The sequence below is a fragment of the Triturus cristatus genome, chromosome 6 (assembly GCF_964204655.1).
Source record: "Triturus cristatus chromosome 6, aTriCri1.1, whole genome shotgun sequence".
NCBI classification, from domain to species: Eukaryota; Metazoa; Chordata; class Amphibia; order Caudata; family Salamandridae; genus Triturus; species Triturus cristatus.
Window position 1 is genome coordinate 47853218 of NC_140589.1, and position 16709 is coordinate 47869926.

Genomic DNA, 16709 nt, shown 5'->3' on the forward strand with positions numbered 1-16709 from the left:
ATATATATATATATATTTATATATTACCTACTGGCGGTCGCCAGTAGGTAGTTATAGTTAGGACCACGTTTCCATAGGAAATCCGCAACATTCTATTTGGAATAACTTTTGCGCCGGTCAACGAATCCTCGCAAAATTTTCAAAATAGGTGGGGCGCTACGCTCCGCTCCTTCCCTGAAAGTCTCGGGGGGATTCGTCAAGCGGGGGCTGAGAAAAAAGGGGGGTCCCAAAATGCGTTTTTCCCATGCATTTTTCCATAGGACCTTTAGACACAGCTACAGCCCGAACGGCTGAACAGAGTTACTTGAAATTTGGCAGAGAGGTAGTCCTCAGGTCAAGGAAGTGCCTTTTGTAGGTCTGGTGTAAATCTGTTCAGTAGTTCCTGAGAAAATAGCATTTAAATCAATATATATATCTGAGCCAGCTTACGGTGCGCTTACCGTGCGCTTACCGTACGCGTACGGTGCCGTGCGCGAGCGCGATTCTGATTGGCTGTTAGATCTCAGTAAACATTGGAATCGTTCGAAACCAGGAAGCGGCGGCCGCCATTTTCTCTCTCGAACTCTGAGGGGGGGAGTAAAAACAAAGGGAAAAAACATGTAAAAAGAGCGGTTAGACAAGTCATAACCACCTAGCCTTTGTGAATGTGTCCCCCAAGAACCCCCAAGGCCAAAAATTCATTTTTAAATTTTTCCGAAAAATCGCGATTACGCTTACCGTACGCGTACGGTAAAAATTATATTAAAAAAAAAAATTATCCACAATCTCCCCACCCCGTGTGCAAATGGTGCCTGTAGGGCATCATTTGTGCATGGCATATTAGCATATTAGCATTACAAAAAATAAAATGTCAAAGCTCACCTTTCACCACGAAGCGCATAATATGTCCTCCATGTGCGCACGGTGCGCGAAGCGCATCGTGCGTACATGGCCCATCCAGCGTAACGTGGGCATGCGGTGCGCGTAGCGCACCGCGTGCCCACCGTGCGTGCACGCCACTAACTGCGTAAAGTGGGCGCGCGGTGCGCGAAGCACACCGTGCGCGCACGGAATGAACTGCGTTAAGTGGGCGCGCACGCCACGAATGGCGTAAAGTAACTTAGCTTTTAAAAAACCGTACAAATTCACTGAAAAAACCATAGGTTTCACACACGTTATAGTTAGGAATTAGCATTTAAAAAACCTTGCAAATTCAGTGAAAAAACCATAGGTTTCACACATGTTATAGTTAGCTGGACATTTTACTGATAAAAAACCAATGAAATTCCCCCGTTATAGTTAGTGCAGGCAACTATAACTCACGCGACCGCAATCCTCTGCTGATGACATATGTGTCTTTATGAAAAAAAAATATTTGTAATATATGTATAGCTAAAATTTAATGGAAGAAGACATGGGCAAATAAGTGTCTAAATACAGTATTAGCATCAGCAGAGGATTGCGGTCGCGTGAGTTATAGTTGCCTGCACTAACTATAACGGGGAATTTCATTGGTTTTTTATCAGTAAAATGTCCAGCTAACTATAACATGTGTGAAACCTATGTTTTTTTCACTGAATTTGCAAGGTTTTTTAAATGCTAATTCCTAACTATAACGTGTGTGAAACCTATGGTTTTTTCAGTGAATATATATATACACACACATATATATATACTTATATATATATACACACACACACATAAACACATGTGTGTATATATATATATATATATATATATATATATATATATATATATATATATATATATATATATATTACCTACTGGCGGTCGCCAGTAGGTAGTTATAGTTAGGACCACGTTTCCATAGGAAAACCTCAACATTCTATTTTGAATAACTTTGGCGCCGGTTGACGAATCCTCGCGAATTTCTCAAAATAGGTGGGGCGCTACGCTCCGCTCCTACCCTGAAAGTCTCGGGGGGATCCGTCAAGCGGGGGCTGAGATAAAAGGGGGGGTCCCAAAACGTGTTTTTCCCATGCATTTTTCCATAGGACCTTTAGAACGAGCTACAGCCCGAACGGCTGAACAGAATTACTCAAAATTTGGCAGAGAGGTAGTCCCTAGGTCAAGGAAGTGCCTTTTGTAGGTTTGGTGTAAATCTGTTCAGTAGATTCTGAGAAAATAGCCTTTAAATCAATATATATATCTGAGCCCGCTTACGGTACGCTTACCGTACGCTTACGGTAAGCGTACGGTGGCGTGCGCGAGCGCGATTCTGATTGGCTCTTAGATCTTAGTAAACATTCGAATCGGTCGAAACCAGGAAGCGGCGGCCGCCATTTTGTGTATTTCACTCTGAAAAAAAAGAGTGAAAACAAGGAAAGGGGGCAATGAGGAGAGTTACAGACCCCCAAACATTTGTAAGGGGGTCAAAGAAGGACAGAAAAGTACAAAAAAAACATTTATTGATTTTAAAAAAAATCACGGGGTACGCGTACGGTAAGCTTACGGTAAGCGTACGGTAAAAAAAAAATAAAAAAAATAAATGAAAAGCAGATTTAAGAGTTTAGATATTAGGGAGCTCTAAAAAGAGCTGTTGTATTTATGAAGTCATTTTTTAAGTGGTACCTACAAGTAAGTACCGATGCAGAGTCTAAGGTTCAAGAGGAAGACTCTGTTCCCTTCATCATTGAAGTGCACACCATCTCCTCTATAAATGTCTTGCATGTCATAACGCAAGTTGTTGTGGAAAATGGCACCCATACCATAGTCACGGAGGAAAGCAGAAACAGATTTGTTGACGTGCTTTCTTGCTTTGTCAATCTGTGGACAGAAATGATTGGACCAGTTCCATTTTTGCCTTTGGCATATGTTGGAAAACACAAAGGCAGTTTTAGGGAAAAGTGTAAACAGTTGTGCAAAGGTGTCCTTCATAAGCATTTCCAGACCTACCCCAGTCAAAGTGCCTAGGTCATTGCCACCACAGTGCACTATTATGAGGTCAGGGTGTTGGATTTGAATGAAGGATTTCACCAATGGCATCAATTGGTGCCACTTTAACCCTCTCTGACCAATCCATTTAATGTCTACATTTGGCAAAGCAAGGTCTCTCACCATACCTGTTTTCTCTGCAAACTTTTCACTCCAGAAGACATAGCTGTGCCCTACAATCCACACTGTGAACATCTTCAAAGGAGAACTGGATGCACTCAGGAGGTGTCTTTCAGTAGAATGGCAATATGAAAAGAAAGACAGTTTGGAAATGGAGGCATACATATTTTTTTCAAAACAAAAAGAACTGATTGGCTGTTTCATACCATTCTAGAATAAAAACTAGGCTGTATGTGTAAATTAATAGAAGCATGTTTTGTATTGGTAAAAAAAAATGTGTAACCAAAGAACAGTACTATGGATTTGCTGTTAGGTTTGAAAAGTCAAGCACTCTTGCTCTGTGGAATTGAAACATTGTTTGGCGAACTTCTGACCTAACTCAACACAGCAGTGTTCCATGAGCTGTTGCTATGGTAGCAGGCAGAAGTCAAGTTGGGGGAAGGGTACTAGGCAGAAGTCAAGTTGGGGGAAGGGTACTTTTGGAAAAGGGTTGGTTTTCAACCAATAGAAATGTGTGATTTCATTTGAACAAAAGGGGGAAGCACTGAGATTTGAAACTTACAAGTATATGTGTGGAAAAATAGAGGGAAAGTTTGCCATTATCTGGTTCTGCTGAGAGGAGAGAGGTGAACACAACAGAGATCCTGGCTCTGATAATCTGCTGTTTGAGTGTCACATTTCTTTCACAACTAACTAATTTTAAAGGTGAGTTTACAGTTTGAGAGGGGATGTATGTGGTAACTTAAGAAAAGAATAATAGAAATGGAAATTGTTTTTGTTGTAGTTACACATGGTGGTTTCATAATGTGTCAGTCTGTAAAAGTGATTTTCACTTGCCCCGAAAAAAAAAAGAGCAGTAAGTGTGCTTTCAAATTGGCAAAGAAATTTCGTTTTGGGACTAATGTGAAAACATGACTCTGTGTGCAGAGAGGAATTATAGGCAGAGATTTATTGCGTATTGCTCTGGTGATTTCACAGTTACATTAGATGGAAAGGGGGAGCGAATTTTTGGGGGAAGAAGCAGAGTCTTAGCACACACCCATGTGCTTGCCATGTATAGTCATGCACAGTATTTACAAGCGAGTGGGGTTTTCAGGTTTCAGTCTGTAATGCAAATACATTCAGCATCACTAAGGCTGGTTGCCCTTGCTGGAGTGTAGGCAGTCACCGAGAATACACATGGTGGTGGTCTGAAAAAACAGTTTGGACATGTGCATTTAAAAAAATGAAAAAAAGTGGTTTCATAATGTGTCAGTCTGTAAAAGTGATTTTCACTTGTAAAAAGTGATTTTCACTTGCCCCGAAAAAAAAAAGAGCAGTAAGTGTGCTTTCAAATTGGCAAAGAAATTTAGTTTTGGGACTAATGTGAAAACATGACTCTGTGTGCAGAGAGGAATTATAGGCAGAGATTTAAAGCGTATTGCTCTGGTGATTTCACAGTTGCATTAGATGGAAAGGGGGAGCGAATTTTTGGGGGAAGAAGTAGAGTCTTAGCACACACCCATGTGCTTGCCATGTATAGTCATGCACAGTATTTACAAGCGAGTGGGGTTTTCAGGTTTCAGTCTGTAATGCAAATACATTCAGCATCACTAAGGCTGGTTGCCCTTGCTGGAGTGTAGGCAGTCACCGAGAATACACATGGTGGTGGTCTGAAAAAACAGTTTGGACATGTGCATTTAAAAAAATCAAAAAAAGTGGTTTCATAATGTGTCAGTCTGTAAAAGTGATTTTCACTTGTAAAAAGTGATTTTCACTTGCGCTGAAAAAAAAAAGAGCAGTAAGTGTGCTTTCAAATTGGCAAAGAAATTTCGTTTTGGGACTAATCTGAAAACATGACTCTGTGTGCAGAGAGGAATTATAGGCAGAGATTTATTGCGTATTGCTCTGGTGATTTCACAGTTGCATTAGATGGAAAGGGGGAGCGAATTTTTGGGGGAAGAAGCAGAGTCTTAGCACACACCCATGTGCTTGCCATGTATAGTCATGCACAGTATTTACAAGCGAGTGGGGTTTTCAGGTTTCAGTCTGTAATGCAAATACATTCAGCATCACTAAGGCTGGTTGCCCTTGCTGGAGTGTAGGCAGTCACCGAGAATACACATGGTGGTGGTCTGAAAAAACAGTTTGGACATGTGCATTTAAATAAATCAAAAAAAGTGGTTTCATAATGTGTCAGTCTGTAAAAGTGATTTTCACTTGTAAAAAGTGAGTTTCACTTGCCCCGAAAAAAAAAAGAGCAGTAAGTGTACTTTCAAATTGGCAAAGAAATTTCGTTTTGGGACTAATGTGAAAACATGACTCTGTGTGCAGAGAGGAATTATAGGCAGAGATTTATTGCGTCTTGCTCTGGTGATTTCACAGTTGCATTAGATGGAAAGGGGGAGCGAATTTTTGGGGGAAGAAGCAGAGTCTTAGCACACACCCATGTGCTTGCCATGTATAGTCATGCACAGTATTTACAAGCGAGTGGGGTTTTCAGGTTTCAGTCTGTAATGCAAATACATTCAGCATCACTAAGGCTGGTTGCCCTTGCTGGAGTGTAGGCAGTCACCGAGAATACACATGGTGGTGGTCTGAAAAAACAGTTTGGACATGTGCATTTAAATAAATCAAAAAAAGTGGTTTCATAATGTGTCAGTCTGTAAAAGTGATTTTCACTTGTAAAAAGTGAGTTTCACTTGCGCCGAAAAAAAAAAGAGCAGTAAGTGTACTTTCAAATTGGCAAAGAAATTTCGTTTTGGGACTAATGTGAAAACATGACTCTGTGTGCAGAGAGGAATTATAGGCAGAGATTTATTGCGTATTGCTCTGGTGATTTCACAGTTGCATTAGATGGAAAGGGGGAGCCATTTTTTGGTGCAGAAGCAGACTCTTAGCACACACCCAGCTGCTTACCATGTGGAATCATGCACAGTATTCACAAGCGAGTGGGGTTTGTGGTTTCAGTCAGTAATGCAAATACATTCAGCATCACTAAGGCTGGTTGCCCTTGCTGGAGTGTAGGCAGTCACCCAGGTTACAAATGGTGCTGGTCTGAAAAAGCAGTTTGGACATGTGCTTTTTAAAAAATCTGAAAAGTGGATTTATAATGTGTCAGTCTGTATTATAAATTGTTTTAAAAATATTAATACTTTTTTCTTTTTTTTCAGATTGATATAGAAAATTTTCGAAAACTAGAACCATTTTTAAAACTATTTTTTAAAAAAACAAATGAATAAATATTTTTTTGAGTGAGTATGGTAAGTCAATAATAATAATTGTAGTCTCTCAAGGACCTTGTAATGTGATAATTGATTTTTAGTGTTTTTTTTAAAAAATAAAAAAAAAAGTACGCGCACTGTACGCGTACGGTAAAAAAAAAAAAAAAAGTTTTTAAAAACATATGTAAAAAAAAGATGAAAGATAAGGTTGGCTCTTAAAAGAACCGTTGTGTTCATGCAGGGACAGAGGAAAGAAAGCATGGAAAAATTAGTCTCTGTGACAAGTGTGCTGATCTATTTTGTTGTTCACTAGGGAAACACTGGTCTCCCTATGACAAATTAGATCATGACAAGAGGCACATCGAATATCAACCCTCAGAAAACGAGGGTTAATTTCCAGAGGGCCAGCAGAAGGAGATGCTCCCCCCACAGATGAAGGGCTCACCTGACCTGCAGAAGAAGGAGTCAGCTCTGCAGATGATGGTCCAGGCTGAGCTGCTGTGGATGTACTTGCTTGTCTTTCTGAAGAGTTACCTCCAAAAAGATGACCATGTGTCCTTCTGTGTACATCCTGGAGGTGTCTCTTCATGGTGTGATTCCCAAAGGAATACTTCCTGTTAGGATTACCTCTAGAAAGTACACGCTTACACAGCTTACAAGTCACTAAGGGTGCATTTACCTTTTGCTGGCCTTCTGGAAAAGTAAAATAATCCCATACATAAGAGGGCTTTTGTTTCCTCGATCTCTGCCTCAAGACAGTGCTGCTAGTGCTAGCCTCACTCTCAGAAGAGCTCTGCTGTTCTGCCATCGTATCCCAAAGACAAACCAGCTCCTTCTCCCAAGGGATCACAAGCAGAAATGAGGGGAATGGGTGTGGTGTAGGAGAGTTCTAGAACTGAAAGTAGTTTCAACCAATCAAAAGTTGTGTTTCATGATCACATGACCTACCGTACGCTTACGGTACGCTTACGGTACGCTTACGGCAAAAGTGCGCATGCGCGTAAAAAAGACACGCGCTTGCGCGCATGCGCATAACAGTCACTCCCGGCACTTCCGCGTAACGTGCGCGTGTAGCGTACACGCGTACGCGTCCCACGCGGAGTACGCGCGGCTACGCAAATTGCGTAACTATACGCAAGCAGCGTAGGAAAATTACGGACGTTGCGTAAACCGTACGCTTACCGTGAGCTTACGGTACGCGTACTAAAAAAAATAAAAAAAATAAATAAAAAAAAAATTAGCATTTAAAAAACCTTGCAAATTCACTGAAAAAACCATGGGTTTCACACACGTTATAGTTAGGAATTAGCATTTAAAAAACCTTAGAAATTCAGTGAAAAAACCATAGGTTTCACACATGTTATAGTTAGCTGGACATTTTACTCGTAAAAAACCAATGAAATTGCCCCGTTATAGTTAGTTCAGCTAACTATAACTCGCGCGCCCGCAATGCACTGCTCATGACGTCACATATTACATCACTCATGACATGGTCAGTGACATCACTCATGACATCACTGATGACATCTCAAATGACATCACTGATGACATCACTGATGACATCATCCTTGTGATAGAGTGGTAGACCTCCTCTCACCCTAATATAACCTTTGACACACACATTCAAAAATAGAGACTAAAATTTTCAAAACAATGGACATATCAATACCAGTTACAACAACCTCTTCAGTAATTCTAAGATCCACATACACATCCACTCATTCACCAACAGTCCAATACAGTCACTCATACATGTACTCACTCATCATATGTACTCATACACCTATACATCCTGTTACACAATGCCACTCATGCATAGAGTTACTCACACACATAGTCACTCGTGCTAATAAAGAATCAAACATACATTTACTTGCATATACAGTTATACACACACCACCATACTTACTTCTACGGAAACTTACACATACTTAGTCTTTTAAACAATCACTTATAGAAACACATACTTATTCATACAGGAACTCTTCCAATCTCTCACCCTTGCATATACTCACATATATACACCAATAGTCACATATACTAGTTTTAAACATATGTAGTTACTCATAAAGACACTATTGAGACAGTCATTCACTCACTAACACACCCATACACACACTCATCCACCCATGCAGTCCTGCACACATGCTGTCTTCAACACACACAAACAGTGAGTCACTCATTCATGCACCTATGCACTACGTAATACCCCCCACCGAACCATGCAGACACTCAGACTGATACTCAAAAAACCAACTAATAACCTATATAGTCACCCATGTAGCTACTCACCAAACCATGCAGCCACTTATACACAAAGTGAGAGACTGATACAGATATATACATATTTAAACATTACTCACTAAGCCATGTATTCACTAAGATACACTTAATCAGTCAGTTAAACAATCAATTTTTCAAAAACAAATCATCCATTTAGACACTTATATACCCATTTATTCTTCCATCGACCTTGAGATATACATATATAAAACATATTTAATTTTCAGAAAAACACACATTCACTGGATGATGTCATCAGTGATGTCATCAGTGATGTCATTTGAGATGTCATCAGTGATGTCATGAGTGATGTCACTGACCATGTCATGAGTGATGTAATATGTGACGTCATGAGCAGTGCATTGCGGGCGCGCGAGTTATAGTTAGCTGAACTAACTATAACGGGGCAATTTCATTGGTTTTTTACGAGTAAAATGTCCAGCTAACTATAACATGTGTGAAACCTATGGTTTTTTCACTGAATTTCTAAGGTTTTTTAAATGCTAATTCCTAACTATAACGTGTGTGAAACCCATGGTTTTTCAGTGAATATATATATATATAGATATTTAAAAATAAATGTGTCTGTGTGTGTATATATGTTTGCATGTATATATATATTGTTACTCTAGCCTTGGGCATGTGGACCATTCTGGCACAAACCAATGTCTATAACTCCTTGGGCAGGAGCACTCATGAACCACCACCCATGGAATGCCTCCCTAATGTACAGTAATGCATTCCGCTGCATTACTTTTTTTTATATAAAGCAATACAAATCGATATTTCCGTTGCTTTGTAAATACCAAAATGGTTTTTGCAACGAATCTGCTTCAAAAAAGAGTACAACAGGGACAAAGGGTCTGCAGTGGCGCCATAGCGACGATTGCATAAAATGTTTGATAATGGTTTTGTGACACAAACCCTGTGTACATCTGGACTGACATTTAGTAATTGAACATCCGGAAGCTTCCAAAACAAAACTGTACTTTTAAGCTAGAAAGCTTGTTTAGCTGTGGGAGGTGAGAAAGGACTTTGAAGTTTTACTATTCCACAAGTGCAGTAATTAGAAATTAATTTAAATAGATAAGAAAAAGTATTAAAGATGACATCGATAACAGTTTCCCTACAGAACGCGCAGTTTACAAGTAGAATGTAAATATTGGACCGCGCTCAAGCATTTTAATTACGAGCGGTGTCACTAGCATGAGATAATTACCAAGATTATTTGATGAAATAAGAATGATCTTTTATTTATGTCACACATATTGTGGGGAATAATTAATATAATATAATTATATGAAGCTGCGGAATGCAGAGCATGTTTTTTTCACAATTCGGGGCGCGTTCCTGCCAATGAGTACATATGCCTTGTGTATATGCAAGGGTAGGCTTTAAGGGGAGGCCCTGGCTAATTGATTTAGGCTGAAAGAGAATTTTCCAAATTTAATTCAGCCAAAATTAAAATGCACGAGTTATGGCCCAAAACTGCAAGTTAACCCATCTCCCACAAAAAAGGATCATATTAAAATGGCAATCCCAGCTAGATTTTAAAAAGTAAACAAACTGGTTCGCTACAAGCATGAAGCACAAGTGTATCTTCAATCCCGTCCAAGGTCAGCAGCGGGTACCACTATATTTTACAAAACAGTTCATTTTAAGTTCATTGCCAATCTGCCAGGTTCGGCCAGAGGTTTGGGAAATATTCTTTTTCAGGTGTGTCTTCTGGAAAATTGATGTAGAGTGGGAGATGGGAAGTCCTTCTTCCTAGGACCAGACAGGCCATTAATTCCACTGGGAATTTCCCCAGTGGGCTGGAGCCCCTGGAGCAGGTTTCTATGGCAGGGACCGCTCCTGGTGCCTCTGTCAGGAGGCACAGGAAGGCTTCAAGGGGGCCAGAAAGAAAGGGAGGGCGGCTTCAAGGGAGCCAGAAAGAAAGGGAGGGCGGTGGAAGGGAGAGCGAAAGAGATCAGAGCGAGAGCAAGCGAGGGAGAGAGCGAGAGAATGGATGGATGGAAAGAGAGAGGGGCTGGTTTGAGCATTTTTGCCAGGGCTTCTTGGGTGCCTCAGTTACTCCCGCTTCTTCCTACAAGCGCTAAAGGTCTGGCAAGTGCTAAGGGCTTCACCCGTCTCTGCATCCTCCTCAACGTCTCTATGAATCCCTATGTGGGGGCTCAACTTTGAAGGTTATGCCAATGAACTATAGCTGCACTGGGAGTCTTGGAGCACCTGTCAAGAAACCAACACCACTTTTGTTCAATGGCATCAGAAAATGAAAAGTGCAAGAGGGCTGTGTTAATGTAGAGTTGTAATTGTGAGGTCCAGATATTCCTTTGTCCGCTCCTCCATCAGTGTCCCTTCAGTATAAAAATATCTGTGAGTCATGTGCAGCTTAAACCTGGGATGTCTCGAAGGCAACCCTGCGTGTCCTCCTCCATGTGTCAATACACGGGTCTTACGTGGCCATGTGGTCGAAATCCTTTTTCACTGCAGTCCACGTCCATGTTCTGTCCAGCCTTCATGACTAGAATAGCATGTCAGAAGCCTTGCATGACTTCTGAACTTATAGGATGTTTTTTTTATAAGGTTCCAGTTTCATGGCCAAGTCCCTGAAAAAAATTGATATGTCCTTTCAGAAGAACATTTTCGCTTCTGATTTCTGAAGGGGAAATGCTTAAAATGTGTTATTGTGTGTTATTGTTGTCTAATTGTGTTAGCAATCTGGTTACAGTCCGGTTTCTTATCTGAAGAAGCATAATGTCAGTCAACCCCACCAGGAACATTGGGTCTGCCTCTCTTCTCCTGATCCTACAATGAAGCTACAATGGGAAGAAACGGCGGCCTTTCCCGTACTGTACTAGCCCCAAAAGTGTGGAACACCCTGGATCCCCAGTTTAGAGGTGTGCCAAACTCCCTCGATACAGGAAACGTCTTAAAGCTGAACTTTGAGGAATCATTTCAGGGATCTCAATGAAAGATTGAGGGCTGGTGGGTTTCACCTAATCCCGCTGGACTCCAATGACGCACAGCTTACCTATTCAGTATTTTGTTTTGCTTTGTCTTTTGTACAGCTCACACTATGACCTTATCGTAGGATGAGAACCAGTCGTTAACTATTCATATACAATAAACGTACATTTGATCAAGTGTTCATACAAAATCAGAGAAGAGAATAATGAGGATCTTCTCAAGCTTGGGGTACCTGGTGAAGGCCAGACTCAGTACTCACCCCATCCCACACAGAGATACAGCCTAAATATTCTTTGCTCTGAGAAGACGGAGAGAACCAGGAGTGTGTGTAGGTAGGCGCCTTCCACCAGTAACCAGTAGTAATTGGCCGCCACACAGTACTGCATCATCATGAAGACCAGCCTGCAGCTCAGGGACTCCTGGAGGGGGAGAGAGATGAGACTAGAGTAGGGGCTGAGATGCTCTGTGACTTGCACCCTCTCCAGGCAGGCATTCTAAGAGATATTACATGGCATAACTAGCACATGACATTCTTAAAGTTAGAAAATCAAATTCACGCTGCCTCGCACAAATAAATGCATCGAAACATTATTACACATTGGTCTTCATTGAAATACAAAGGTAGATAGGCAGTGAACATATTACATTTAAAACAAAAAAAAATGTAAAACATATGAACTATACCTTTGAAACTAAATTGCACCGTTTGTTTTTAAGAAGCAAAAAGGTTACTGTGGATACTTTTTGAAGATAAAAGTCTCCGTGTTCAAAGCCCTATATGGCAGGTTCTGGAGGGTGGGAGTGATATAGCCTGGTGTCAGGTTGAGTATAGATGGGCGATGGAGTGATAAAACCGTATACCTGGTTCTGTAGGGAGGAGTGTGAAAAACCTATGCCTGGTTGTGTACAGGAGAAGTGATAAAGGCCTATACCTGGTTGTGTACAGGAGGAGAGCTAAAAACGATGGGGATTATTTACTAGCCCCTTGCGCCGCCGGTGCGTCACTTTTAATATGTGAAAAAGTGATGCATCAGCGGCGCAAGGGACTTGTAAATAAGTCCCTCTGCCTGGATGCATATGGGAGGAGTGATAAAAACCTATGCCTGCTTGTGTACGACAGGAGTGATAAAGACCTATACCTGGTTCTGAATGGGAGGAATGTGAAAAACCTATGCCTGGTTGTTAACAGGAGGAGTGATAAAAACCTATGGCTGGTTGTGTATGGGAGAAGAGCTAAAAACTATGCCTGGATGCGTATGGGAGGAGTGATAAAAACCTATGCCTGGTTGTGTATGGCAGGAGTGATAAAGACCTATACCTGGTTCTGTATGGGAGGATTGCGAAAAACCTATGCCTGTTTGTGTACAGGAGGAGTGATAAAAACCTATGCCTGGTTGTGTACAGGAGGAGTGATAAAAACCTATGGCTGGTTGTGTATGGGAGAAGAGCTATAAACTATGCCTGGATGCGTATGGGAGGAGTGATAAAAACCTATGCCTGGTTGTGTACAGGAGGAGTGATACAAACCTATGCCTGGTTGTGTACAGGAGGAGTGATAAAAATCCTGTGCCTGGTTTTGTACGATAGGAGTAATAAAGGCCTATACCTGGTTTAGTATGGGATGAGTGTGAAAAACCTATGACTGGTTGTGTACAGGAGGAGTGATAAAAACCTATGGCTGGTTGTGTATGGGAGAAGAGCTAAAAACTATGCCTGGATGCGTATGGGAGGAGTGATAAAAACCTATGCCTGGTTGTGTACGACAGGAGTGATAAAGACCTATACCTGTTTCTGAATGGGAGGAATGTGAAAAACCTATGCCTGGTTGTTAACAGGAGGAGTGATAAAAACCTATGGCCTGTTGTGTATGACTGAATGAATGAATTTTGGGACTTCTATAGCGCATGGCTGCCCGGAAGCGTCCCAGCGCTGAGATTGCAGACAAACACCTGAGGGTAGAAGCAGACGGGGAGAGGGGAGAGGTTATTGCGGAAAGAGGTGGGTTTTGAGAAGTTTTCGGAATCTCATGTGATTAGGCTCAGACCGGAGTTGGATTGGGAGAGAATTCCAGAGGGTTGCGGCGATCACCGAAAAACGGCGTCCACCGGTTCGAGCTCTTTTAATTCGTTGAACCTTTGCCAAGTTGCCCTGCGCTGATCGTAAGGGTCTGTTAGGTAAGTATGGGCAGATCATAGATTTCAACATTGGGGGTCCTTGATTTTGCATGGCTCTGGAGGAGTGATAAAATCCTATGCCTGGTTGTGTATGGCAGGAGCGATAAAGACCTATACCTGGTTCTGTATGGGAGGATTGCGAAAAACCTATGCCTGTTTGTGTACAGGAGGAGTGATAAAAACCTATGCCTCGTTGTGTACAGGAGGAGTGATAAAAACCTATGCCTGGTTGTGTACGAGAGAAGTGATAAAAACCTCGGCCTGGTTGTGTATGGGAGGAGTGATAAAAACATGTATGGGAGGAGTGGTAAAAACCTATGCCTGGATGTGTACACGAGGAGAGATAAAAACCTATGTCTGGTTGTGTACAGGAGGAGTGATAAAAACCTATGCCTGGTTGTGTACAGGAGGAGTGATAAAAACCTAGGCCTGGTTGTGTATGGGAGGATTGGTAAATACCTATGCCTGATTGTGTACAAGAGGAGTCATAAAAGCAAAACCTGCGCTTGGTTGTGTATGAGAGGAGTGATAAAAACATGTATGGGAGGAGTGGAAAAACCTATGTCTGGTTGTGTAAAGGAGGAGTGGTAAAAACCTGGGCCTGGCTGTGTGCAACAGGAATGGTAAAATGCTATGACTGTTTGTGTATGGGAGGAGTAATAAAAAGCTATGCCTGGTTGTCCTGCACTGTGGATTTCACACTCTGCAGGCAATCAGTCTTAGAGACATTGCATGTTACAACTCACACATGATATTATTCAATTTAGATCATTCAATTCACACTGCCTTCAGTATCCTGTGATATATTGCCCCTTACTAATTCGCACAAATAGATTGCAAAATGATTACACATTGGTTTTCATTGACAATAATACAAGGTTACCTGTTATGTGTCCTCTTCCGCCCCCTATGTGTGTATATCTATGTATGTGTAAATATATATATAGCCCTTGAATATATGCAAATTTAATAATACAAAATCTTGGAGGAAAATACCTGTGTTGCTGTGTCGAATTCCAGTGCTGAGTGAAGACGTGCTGGTTTTTGCTTTGAGATATATATATATATCTATATATACATATATATATATATATATGAAAAATCACAGGTTTCAGGGACGTTATAGTTAGTTGGACATTTCACTCTTACAAAACCAGAGAAATTGGGCCGTTCTAGTTAGTTGAGCTAACTTTAACTCGCCTCCCCCGGCAATGCATTGCTGATGACGTCACATATTACATCACACATGACATGGTCAGTGACATCACGGATGACATCACTGATGAGAGAGATGAAAGGCTCACAATTCAGAAAGCAGCCATGTACCCCCAGGCCCAGCTCCGTGGCTATTGAAATGATACAGATATGGGAAGGAGAGAAGGGAAGGAGACAAGAAAAGGAGTGGGAAAGGACTGGTGACATACCTGGTATGAAATGAGTCCATCCCACTGGCGGTGGTGAGTGGCTGTGCTGTACATCCATTTCAAGACAGAATCCTTGATGAAGACTGACAGTGCTCGTAGGATGAAGGAGGTGAAAAGATTCAGATGGATGTAGTTTCTGGTGCAGTGCAAATGTCTACAAAAAAGATACAGAGAAACAGCAGCTGATACATTTGAGGTTTAGTATTAGGAAATAATCTTCGTTTTGTCAAACTGAGTTTGATGAAACAATCGACTGCAAGAAAAAGTTTCATAAAAAATAAAATATGGAAAATATTATTGGTGTTTCTTCTCAAATGTGTTCTGAACACGAAGGCGTAAATTACCTACCAGTAATTCCATTACTCTGAGTCTTCTCTTTCTCATTTTAGTTGTGAGATGTGTTCTCCTCCACAGACAGTCAGTGCCTCTAAATTGAAACACAAAACTAGAAATCTAAACATTTGTCCTTCCTACTCCCACCAGGTATAATAATGCTGCCTACCCCAGCACATCTTGAATATAATTAAGCTGACTAAAAACCTCATTTCTCCTGCCAAGAGCTAAGAAGCAAGTGATGATTGAAAAGAGGAAGAATTACGTTAGAGTAATGCATTTATAAGTAAGTAATTTAAGCATTACTTCTTCTTTTACTTCTTCATTTTAGTCATGACCGGACAAAGAATACCCAAGCATAAACACAAAGACGAAACCATACTAAAAGTAGAAACTGCTGCAAGAAGAAACCACACTAACAGTGAAAACTGCTGCAAGAAGAAACCACACTAACAATGGAAACAGCGGGGGAGGAGCCTAGCGCGCAACCAAGATGGCCGCGTAGGTGCGAGGCTCCCGAGGACCTCCGCAACCTCCTACGTTTATCCTGTCTTCATCCGGCATCGGTTGAGGGGACTGTGTCGGTGAGCTTGAGCCGAGGTGGTACCCGTTTCCCGTTTTCGAATCGGACCTCGGGTGCCGGAGTGAGCACCGATTGAAGTTTGCGGCCTGCTTCTCTCCTGACCCCGGACTCGCGTTTGGGGGCGACCCGGTGGCAAAGTGAACAACAACGGCGGGCTGGGCCTGGTGAGTCGCGTACCCCGCACTTTCACTTTCACTTTCGCGCCCCCTTGCCGTCTTTGCAGGCGGGATCGCGGCGCTCTTAGTGTTGGGGTGGCCTCGCTGGGAGACCCTGCCTGCCTGCCTGCTGTGGCCCGCTCCGCCGTCCTGGGGTGACCCCCCGGAGCCCGTGGCCTTGATTGCTGGCCTTTTACTGCGTGGCTGGTGAGGGCGTGAGACCCGCGACGATGGCCACGAAACAAGATGGCGATCGGTCGAAGGCCAAGTCGACCCGGCGTGGCGCCGCACATCAGGCCAACGTCATGGACCGCTACACCCTCCCAAAGGGATCTCCCGGTGGATCGCACAAGTCCTCTGAGTGCCCCCCGGATGCCCCGGCTTTGCCCACAGATCTGACCCTGCGGGACGTCATGGGCGCCATTGCTGAGATGAAGGCCTCGGTGGGCCAGCGGTTTGACACCTTAGCCCATAAAATCGACGCGGTCCTCGTTGATGTCAACCTGGTGAGAGCGGATCTCTCGAAGACT

At 42.2% G+C, this 16709-nt stretch overlaps 1 protein-coding gene across 1 annotated transcript in view; it reads right to left on the reverse strand.

Annotated features, from left to right (window-relative positions):
- GLP1R (glucagon like peptide 1 receptor) overlaps positions 1-16709 on the reverse strand; it is a 1134570-nt gene that overhangs the window by 474980 nt on the left and 642881 nt on the right. The window contains exons 6-7 of the mRNA XM_085609494.1: positions 15109-15262; positions 11770-11929 (exon numbers count right to left, since the gene is read on the reverse strand). Coding sequence (XP_085465620.1) covers positions 11770-11929; positions 15109-15262 — 314 coding nt within the window. The remainder of the gene's footprint in view (positions 1-11769; positions 11930-15108; positions 15263-16709) is intronic.